At 45.2% G+C, this 10695-nt stretch overlaps 1 protein-coding gene across 1 annotated transcript; it reads right to left on the bottom strand.

The window, feature by feature from the left end:
* Positions 1 to 645: 645 nt before the first annotated feature.
* LOC121045674 (serine/threonine-protein kinase haspin homolog) lies at positions 646 to 5375 on the bottom strand. The gene is made up of 4 exons (XM_040498770.1): positions 5251 to 5375; positions 4734 to 4807; positions 3643 to 3880; positions 646 to 743 (listed from the first exon to the last, which is right to left on the bottom strand). Exons 1-4 carry the CDS (start codon positions 5288 to 5290, stop codon positions 646 to 648), a joined length of 450 nt encoding a protein of 149 aa, XP_040354704.1. The 5' UTR covers positions 5291 to 5375.
* Positions 5376 to 10695: the final 5320 nt, after the last annotated feature.

Raw genomic sequence — 10695 nt, 5'->3', positions numbered from 1 at the left:
GCAAGTGAAATTGCTTTTTCATCTTTGTTAGTGCCATAAACTTTATGAGTGTTATAAATATGTCTTTGATTTTTGTGCATATTTCAATTGCTTGTTTCTTGATGTTTAAGTGTGAGAAAAAAACTTTTTATTGATTTCTTTATTAATACCACTGTGTGGTGGCAAATTTTAATGTGATGTATTGTATACTTTTTTTTTTTTTTTTTTGCAGTCTACAACGGAAGCATGTCTTTGTTCCTGGTCGTTTTCGATGATCAGTGTCTTTTTATTTTTCTTATTTTATTTCTTATGGTATATGAAACTCTAATTTTATTTATATATTTTTAGAATGTTGCACAACTGCTTCGTTCTATTTACTACTAGCAGATCGGTTTGGCAAATGGCGCATTTTGTGTCTCTGATGTATTTTCCACTGTGTTTTTGTACTGCACTGCTGAACTGTACGGGGGGGCAGAGGCTCTGTCAGGCACAAGCCTTTATCTCTGCCCCCCACGCGGAACTTCCCGCAAAACAAATAAAGGAAAAAAAAATAGCGTCGCACGGTTAAACACCAATCAGCTTGGGTAAATGAGCCTGATGGTGAGTAGGATGCGGTAATGAAGGAGGGACATTCGTATACGAATTCGTTGTTTCTGGTATATCCACTCACCGCACGAGGTCATATATCTTGAAAAAGCTTTCCCCTTCTGCGCACCTCTTAGCATCCGCCACCCGGTGGAGATCGGAGTAGAGAGGTTCGGCATCTGTTAGTGAGGACGACGTCAGTATGAAAAGACTTTAATGCAGCGTTTAGTTTTGTAGTTTTTGCTCCAGTATTGAGGATCGTGTGTTGCCTAAAAAGAAAAGCTTCGCCAGTGATTTCACCTCTTCTGAACCGTTTTATTTATATTTTGTTTCTCTGTTTTAAGAAACGATAGGAAGGTATTTCAAGAGGTCCACCTATCTGTTTCTTGGGGTTTCAGGGAGATTAGACCGACAAATCAAATGCATTCGCACGACCAAGTATATACCATTCAAAGGATCAATATGATATGTTATACCAATTTTTCTCAATGAAGGACGCACAGGTCAGTTTGATGTTTGGCCCTGATGATTTACCATACCTTTCCCATTAGATGGCACGCAAATTCAAATATTTTCTTCCACCTCTGTTTCAATTTTTTATTTCAGTTTGTGATAATTTAACAAAATAGATGCGCACGACACTATCAACACCTTGTGCGTTCATCTTCATACTGTGTGCCTAAGACAAAAAACAATTACCGTGACCCACTTCGCATTGGAAAGTTCGTTGGCGGGGGTACATGATTTTTGGATGTTTCGTCATACGGGTGTTTCATATTGTATTACGTGACATAGGGTGCCTTTAGAGTTTCTTCAGTAGGGATGTAATGCGCTTTTTCTGCTGATATTGGCCTTCAGCGCCAAAAGCAGTATATAGGAAACGTGCCTTTCTTCGAGGGCTTCTTTCTGCGGTCCGATAATTCTTATCGCGGTTACAGCAGGGGAAAACAACACATGGTCACAACTAGTGTAAAACACAAGGTAATTAGAAGTTCGCGCTCTTCGATTTGGAACATGCTACCACATAAGCTTTCAAAGAAAATCAGTGACCTCAAAGCTAGTGTAACTCATGGCATAGATCCGCTCTCCTCTGCAGTATGCGAGATAATAAAATATCCCGAAAGAACGTTCCTCTTAACATATATGCATTTAAAATTAAACAAAACAGTCTCAGGGCGCATTCGTGTGCTGGGTTATTACGTTTCGCAGGAGTATTTTGTGACTCTCCGTGGTTGTGAGCACTCACTAACTGGAGCTAGGTCTAGCCGATTCGACCTAGATAACAAGGCCTGAAGGCCTCCGTTCCCTACACTTCCCCAGACGCTCTCATTAGGTGATCCATCCAGCGCCGTCTACCTTGCGTCAGCGTCACCGCAAGCGCGTCTCGCAGAGCCTCAAAACGAGCGCAGCGTTAACGGGCGTCGGCATCAAAACGCACGCGTCTGCCGCCCTGCGGCGTACTTTTTTAAACTTCAGCCCGGCGACCTACTTACGATGATGTCATAAGCAGGCCTTGTATTTTAGGCGGCATTTGATCTAGCACGCGTGAACTGTAAGCTTCACTGGGCTAAATGAGGTTTTCTTTTTTTTTTTTTTTTTTTTTTTTTGCTACCTGACTGGTACGCCAAATATTTATGCTGTGTATATATATTTAGGCGATGTGCAAATACAAACTCTAAATTTTAAAGAAAAGTCACTTTGCACGTGTATTCCTCTTTGTCCTTTACTTCCCTAGTAAACGCGTTCAGATATCTTTCTGCAGAACGTGTGCCATCCGAGTGGGCGAAAAATAGACATTTAATCTCCCGAAAAAAAAAAAAAACTATTTCGGACTCTGCCAGCTGGTCTTACTAGAGTAACAAACAGCAAGGACCGACAGCAACCAACCTCAAGCACATGCAGCATGCGCGCAAATGTATATTCGCAGGTTTGCAATATCTCGGTATTCGTAAAATAAGAACAAGTTTTTACGTGCCTTACGAAGATGCCTTCGCGTCTTCGCTAGGCTGCACGTTCTTCAGGTTAGTTGTTCGGCGTCGGATGTTGCTTCTAATCCTGCGCTTGAGTTGTCACGCTCTATTGTCGAGCAGCGTGACACCGATGGGGCCAGCATACCTTCAAACAAATCAGTTGGTCTTGCTGAATGACAGCTTAAAGAAACATCCCTGTCGTAGCTAACGCGATCGAGGACCCCGACATAGCCTCGTCAACGCATTTCGCTGAAAGTGTACCGTCTCTTTTAGTTTCGATTAAGACGACCCTCGGCTAGTTTGCTGATCCCTGCGGCTTTATATGACCCGGCAGGTATAATAACCGCAGACAAATTTTAAAATCACATTTCCAGCTTCATAGAAAAAAAAAATGGCGATCGTTCTGTGCAGTCGGTTCCGCTCAGCGAGCAGACGAAATCCTCTCCTGATGCTTAGATTAATTCTCGCTTAAAAGTTAAGACGAACGTCCGTATGATAAAATATGCGTGCAGCTCGTAAAGCATACGAATGGAATTCATTTCAATCACGTTTCAAGCCTGTTCACCAGAGCTCAAATTCGGACTTTAATGATAAAAATGAGCACGGAATTACGGCAGCAGTCTGCCTGGAACGCAAGGCACACTTGTTTCTTTTACTGGTGTACACGGTCAAGTAACCACAAAATCTCTTTTGCGGGTGACTTCACCGCCAGTATAAATGACCGCATTGATTAGCAAGCAGACACTAATGATATCTGCTTGGTCTTAGAGAAACGTTGTGGGCACCCTTGCGGCTCCCCAGCCCAGTTGCCCGACTGCGCGGCACAGGTGGCGAACTTTCCCGCGTGGCAACGAAATCAAGTCTTCCACGCGCACATCGCGTGCGCCGCCTTGATAAGACGAATATGAGGCGGCGCAGAGGGAGTCGCTGGCTGGACTCAGGCGCCGCCGGTGCTCCTTGGTTTTTCGGTTAGTAATATAATCGTCCATGTCCAATTGTACGTAGTGTTTTGTTGGTAAAACCGTTGGCTCAGTGTTATTCCACCGGGTCGGGTACAACGTTCAACTATCACTGGAATATTAGAGGGAAAAACACGGGGAAGTTCTACCGGGTGTGAGGCACATCCTGGACATGGAGAAATCCACTATGCTGGCCTCGATGCCGTGTAGCTCGACGAACACGCTGTTCCTCATGATGCAGTACTGGACTCTCTGGTCGTTGCTCGGTTTGACTAGGATGTGGCCGGAGGTCAGCCCACGGTGCTCGAACTGGAAGGCGGTTTCGCCCACGGCCAGCGTCATGGCCACTTGCTCGATCACGGAGCGAAGTTGGAGAGCACTGTCGAACTGAAATGGCGGAACCTCTGGGAATTTTAGTACTTCTCGTTAAAAAGCGTCCAAAACAATTACTATGATGTATTTATCTCCCGACTGGGGCGAAAAGAGAAAAAAGAAATTGACAATGGTAGAAAGAATATTTGTATATCAGTTTTTTTTTTCTACACTGTCAAATTTTTGTTTTCTTTCTGCCAGACACCGGTTAAATACATAATGGTATGCTTGCACCAGATCACCTTCGCACTTATTCTATTTTCGTTAAACAGATCGTATTAAAAAAAAAACGGTGAGCAGAGAATTAAGAAAATTTTATGCCAAAAAGAGAAGAACGCTTCTAATTGTGGACGTGTGTTTCGTTATGACGCGATGTTCGCCAAGCCGGTAAACAAAAAGAAGTGATTTTAAATTTGTATCTACGCCCTAACTTTTTTTTTCTTTTATACTCGAGAACACAGAACTAGGGTTCACCCTTTAAAGAGTGCACATTTGTTAACACAGTTGAATCAGCTTCTTTTATGGTGCTTATTGTGAGAATGATTCTGAGTTCTTAAAGTTTCGTCTGTCTAGTTTCTACAATCTGTTTAACTCTGACGTCATCGGTGTTATACTTTCCAAAATATTTATTTTGCTGGGAAAAAATCTTTTGAACAATGAATTATTGAAAAAAATTATTCATGTTAATTTTTTTTCTAACTAATAAAGTTGGGGCATTACATTTACGACGTCTGAGAATTATCTTCTCACTAAATTTGCGACATATGCGAATTGTTTTCCCACTACGTAACGAAATGCACCTAGCCCACGTGAAAGTGGCGGCATTAGGTTCATATATCACAATGTAGCTGTCAACCGTCAAACCTACCTGTGCCTTGGCGAGCGGCTGTCCAGCAAATGACATGTACATTACAAAATAGGGCCGGTACAGATCTCTGATATCTGAAACAGCACCAAGATGTATTCCATTTGAATGAAACTTCACTTGTGAATATAGGGGCTCTAAAGTGGTTTGCGAGATGGTCTATTTATATAAAAAGGTTATTGAGAATCGCAACACGGCCGTTTTCTGCGTTTCGGCACAGAATACAGAGGTCGCTATTGGACGTGAGACAACCAATACTGAGGGATCGCTTCTCGCGCGTGAAATGCACACATTTGAATATCAGGTAGCCATTGATCGGCCCACTTGCCGCGCGAGAAGCGTTCACTTGCGATCGGCTGTCGCACGTCAGACGGCGGACTCTGGTTTCTGTGACGATTCGCATAAAAAGGAGCCTGCCGTTTGCTTTGATCCCGGTTTTACGAAAAAAATTGGATGCGTATCAATCTAATATTCTTTTTCCAGAATGATATCTCGTCGATTGCTTCTGAGAACATCCTACCTTCTCCGAAGAGGGAGAAGTTCTTTCTGCTATAATACATCCTGCAGGCGTGGTCCAGAACGCTCGGATACTTGTCCCAGATACAGTAGGTGCTGAAACGTCGGCAAAACAATGTATTATGTATTTGCTGGTCTCTGCCTAAATACGTTAACCCTTAGCTTTGAGCCGGGGGTCACACTGCTTATATGCCATACAAAAGACACTTTGCCAACAGATACGAACGCAAGGCACCACGAGATCCGTGCTTCGAATGTTGCATGGCAACGAGTTCAAGGAAAAACACGACACGCGGCATTCAAACCACGGATATCGCGGTTACTGATGTCTGGCAGATTGTATTTTGTTTGATGTATAAGCAGTATGACCGCGGCTTTACTAACTTCTATATATATAAAATTAATTAAAAAAATAGACGCACTCTCGAAGTTCGGAGAATCCCGTGGTCCGATTATCGAGACTCTCCCTCAGGTCCTTCAAGAACCTGCATGTCACAAATCGGTTTCACAAGGAAGAAAAGAAGACTGAAACCTTTGAAACCAGAATGCTTAAAATTAAATAAAATACGGATGTACTCAGGCTATCGAAACCACCAGGTATCTCCTGCCAGTTATACATATAGCCATGGGCGGCTTAAGAAATTTTGGGTGTGCCGAGTCCAGAGAATCTCATTATCTTTTTGCAGCCAATCAAATTGAAGTATATTAGAGGATAAGAACGCCAAGGAACGAATCACAAAGAAAGTTGAGTAAGGATATAATAAGCTACGCCCCGTGTTTTGTCGTCAAAGCAAGCGAGTGGCCTATAGTAAGACGAAGCACTATAGTAAGATAAGGAAAGTTTTATGCATGACACGATGTGCTTGTGTGTGTGTGTTTTATGATTCATATGATTGTTTGACCACATTTTTTTTTTCTTAGAGCTAAACACCAGCTAGGAACGTCCTAATGTTAAAAATAAAAATGGCAAAGCTTTTTTTAATGCGTTAGCATTAGAGGTTTTGTTTTGGCGCAAACCCGGAGGTTTCTTTCCTTTGTCAGAGCCGGGGAGAGAGGGAGAAGGAGGGAAAGAGGGTGACGCGTGCGACAATTCCATTGGTCCGAAGCGCTGACGTCAGCACGCGTCAACCTCTCCCTCTCTCCCCGGTGCTGACAAACTGACAGACACCGCCGGGTTGCCGTCGAAAAGAACCCTTTCGTTTTCGTCGAAGTCAAGCCCATCGCTGGCACGGAGCCAGAGAGGAGGGGGCGCCGCACAACACCTTTTAGATTACAAAGCCGTAGTGCTGAATGAGATGGCGTCGTCAGGAAAGGCCAACGCAGTACACATATTCGAAAACAGTGCTGCGTCAGCGCTCGGCTTCGAGTCACCTTTGAGCCGAAAGGTGACGCAATCTTCATGTCCACCCTGTGCCCAGCGTTGGCATTTTCTGATGACGCCATCTCATTCAGTACTACGGATTTGCTAACTAGGAAGTGTTGCGCCGCGGCGCGGTGGAATGCGCGCGTGCCCAGTTCCCGCTCTGCCGTCGCCGGTTGTTCTTCGCTCTGGGTTTCCGTATAGTAACGGTGCGTGGGCTGCACTGTGTGTGTGTAGTTAAAACGATGAACGCAATTCCCTCCACGAGTGATATGGATGCGGTTACTTCCACCAGTGGTATGGATGTGGTTCGTTCTACGAGTTACGTGGATGACCGTACTCAGGGTGTCGACGTACGGTGACAAGCAGAGCACAGAAAAGGAGCAAATATAGGAAGAACCATTGGTATATTCTTAGCTAACACTGACTCCGCAACGAGGCCAAAAAGAGGCAGCAAGAAATAAAGATATCAAAAGGGAAAGCCAAAAGAGAAAATTTGAGGTTTTGGCGTTTGCATTTCCCAAATGGGGACGTGTGTGGCGTCTCCAAGGGTCATTAAAACGTATTCCCTAAGATTCCACGAATGGATCTTTTTGTATTTTTTTAATTTAGATAAGCACGTATATATATTGTTATTTTTTTACGAGAATATCTTAGACGTGGGCTTTCTAGCAAAACAAAAACGACGACTCGTCTCAATAAGTTTTCAATATACAAAGTTATCTTGTTTTTCCGGCTGAGTTAAACGGCTTGGTCACACATTTTAAATGTCGTTCAAACCAAAGACTGGTAAAGGTTCCGGGAAGTACAGAAAATGCACACTTGAGATTGCGAACTGTTTGACCTTAATGCATTCGGCTGAATTTCCTTTGAAATGTCAGTTTTACAGAAGTGTTGGCTGACCTTTAGCGTCATCCAACACGTAAGCCGGCCCTCGACAAAAGATTGAAAGAGCGGATAACACTCGATCACACCTAACTTCCGTCAGCTATTGGATCCATGTTGACCCTGTGCTATCGCAGTGTCTTCTTTGCCGGCTTAATACTACACGCGGTCAAAGCACGCTCTAGTGTGTTGACCCAACCTTAGGGGTGGCATTAAAAGATTTGAAATAGCCCACTTCGACGAAGCGTAATGGTTCCCATAACCTAGGGTCAGGTCTGGCACGTTTGGCGGCGGCAGGCTAACTTTGAAGCGGCCTTGCATTATCTTAACGTGTCTTCATGGGCGTCCGCAGAAATTTTTCCAGGGGGGTGCATACTTATTCCCCCCCTCCCGGAATGTTGACGATGTTGGCTATTTTCAGCACGTTTCCACGTTACTCTGTACCTGCTTTCACGGCCGCACCCTGAACTTGGGGCTACAAACCCAAGGACGATAGAAGGGTGGGAGAGGGCATGACGCTAGCCGCGTAACCTCCACAAGCCATGCCCCCTTGACGCCTTGCCTCTTTCTCATTTTCCTCCTTACTCTCCTCACTTATCACGGCCAACGTGACCACATCACATGACAGTAGTTAGCTTTAGTCGAGTTCGATCTGATAAAACCTACCGGACGGAGCGCGCGGAAGCCTGCAAGGAATCCTTCTACAATCATCCATCCATCCCACGTGTGACATGTCACGCGCACCAATAGCCTGAGGGATCTAGGGGTTACGTTGGGCACAACATCGTTTAAACTTTTTATGACTAGGCTTCACCAATATTGCAACGTGCCCCCCCCGCCCCCCCCCCCCCCCCTAGTACTTCTAACTTCCTTGTACAAACCACTAATCTCAATGATAATTACTGGATCGCGCATCCCGCTCCCGCGAGTGAAGCCCCCGGACGGCCATCTTGCATGTCGAAAAATTGCGTTTACGGAGCCTTTCGGAGGCTGGCGGCAGCGTGCTGAAGACATTTTCTACCCGTTCTTCATCATTCACCGAACAAGTTCTTATAAACCCAGTGTATGCCGTGAGACTTGCCGTTGAGAACACGTGGACATTTTTACGGAAGCGCAGTGACGCAGAAAAAAGGCACAACGCGTAGAAAGCAAGTTTCGCCGGTCTCGCGCGCGGCGCAATCAAAACTTTTTTTGGCAATTTTCTTTTGCCGTTTAAATTTTTCTAATAACCATTTTATAATTTTCAGATACTAAATAGCATGTTGGTAACAGTAAATTAAAGGTATTCAGGAAATGTAGTTGTCTTGGGTAGCTAAAAAAACGCCGGTGTACCCATTAACTGGTGTGGGTACAGCTCCCCAACCCCTTTTCGCACCCCCCTCAATATTCTAGAGGGGGGCAACTGTTCCCCCTTGCACCCCTCTACGGACGCCCATGGTTGCCTTCCGTCTTAGTAAACTAGATCGCGAGCGATTACGTATTAACACATCCATCGAGCCAGTACATCCACCGAGCCATTACATCCATCGATGGATGTAATGGCACGGTGGATATACTAGCTCGTTGGATGCGTTGACATCTGTATGGATGTAGTTGCTCGTAGGATGTCGTTGCTCGATGGACGTAGTTGCTCGATGGATGCAATTGCTCATCTTTCCTGTTAAGACGCCATAGCATGCCATTACATCCATCATTCTAGCGCACCCATAGAAGCCAAGATGGCCGACACTGGGCTTTTTGCGTTATTCACATTCTTATGTGGAGAGCAAGTTCGTCCTTTTGCAGGGGTTGTGGTGACGTCAGAACGCCGAGCTCTGACTGGTTCTGAATGAAGGATAGTGGGTAGACCTCAAGGCAGCTTGCTTTAAAGTACCCACTGTCCTTCATTCAAAGTTCGGCGTCTTTCTGATGTCACCGCAACACCTGCTCAAGAAGCATACGACTTGCTCTCTGCATTGGTTCTGGAGCCACAGGAAACAAAGGAGAAGCCCTAGAACGTTAGTATATCATAATTTGATTCTATAAAACATTCAGATTTTTTTTTCGAAGCTGCTCGATGGATATGATGACACGATCAAATGTAACGGCAGAATGGATGTAATGACACGCTTTTGGACGAAGTTGCTCCATGGATGTGATGGCGCGGCGGATGTAATGTCACGATGGATGTAACGGCATGATGGATGTAATGGCACGTTGGATGAACTGGCCAGAAATGGATCTAATGGCACGATGGATGTGCTGGCAGTATGGATGTACGGGCACGATAGATGTAATGGCACGAAATTGGACGTAATTGCTCGATGGATGTAATGGCACGATGGATGTGTCGGCCCCAAGCCACCGCGAGCTCTACAAATCGTTATAGTCTTGAGACGGGGCCGCCTAAAGTGCCTATTAAAGCAAGACCACCTAAAAGACAAGGCTGCGGCGCCTTTCGTGGATCCACACAGTGGCACCCACATTGCGTCAGCATCGCTGCCAGCCCGTCTTGCGACGTATCCCAACGAACGCGACGCGAACACGCGGTGACGCCAGACGCATGCGTCTGCCGCATGGTGGCGCCCTCTCGCCAAGCTTTGGCGTGTTTGCCGCCTGAGGCGGGTCGGAGATCATCGAACGATGACGTCACGAGCTGGCCTTATCTTCTAGGTGGCATTGGCTGAAGTCAGGAATTGTTTTGTCCTATGTCTTGCGAATACAAGCGGCACTGTAGCCAGTTTCAGATGAAATGCGAGTATACGATTAACGATTAAGGTGTCTAAGTATAATGATCATTGGATGCTATAGAGTGCAACGCTGGACTCACAGGCCAAGTTGCACCTCGTTGACTAGATGCTGCAGGTGGCGCACTATGTACTCGAGGTGAACGACCTTGAGCACTGCGATGCCTCGGATGCCGCTGATGCGGAAAACTTCCGAGTGGCAACTCTCCCGCAGTTTCACGCAGCCATCGATTCCTCTGAAGTGGAGGGTAAAAACAAGGGAATATGGAGCATAAAGCTCCCGGGTAATCAATTCACCATTGCCAACAGTTCCACAACATCGTATGGTTACACAGTCAAAGTAGGCAATAAGTAATAAAATATAGATGTTGGATTTCACTGGTAGTCACATATGTTGTCCTCGCAATTAACAGCTGATCTGTAAGGCTCAATATCAGATTCTTAATTTGGAGAAAAAAGATATGCATTCACTTTACAT

The sequence above is a fragment of the Ixodes scapularis genome, unplaced genomic scaffold (genome assembly GCF_016920785.2).
Source record: "Ixodes scapularis isolate PalLabHiFi unplaced genomic scaffold, ASM1692078v2 PGA_scaffold8__174_contigs__length_109621045, whole genome shotgun sequence".
NCBI classification, from domain to species: Eukaryota; Metazoa; Arthropoda; class Arachnida; order Ixodida; family Ixodidae; genus Ixodes; species Ixodes scapularis.
Note: the sequence above shows the minus strand (reverse complement) of the source record. Positions and strands in the feature narration are given on the sequence as shown.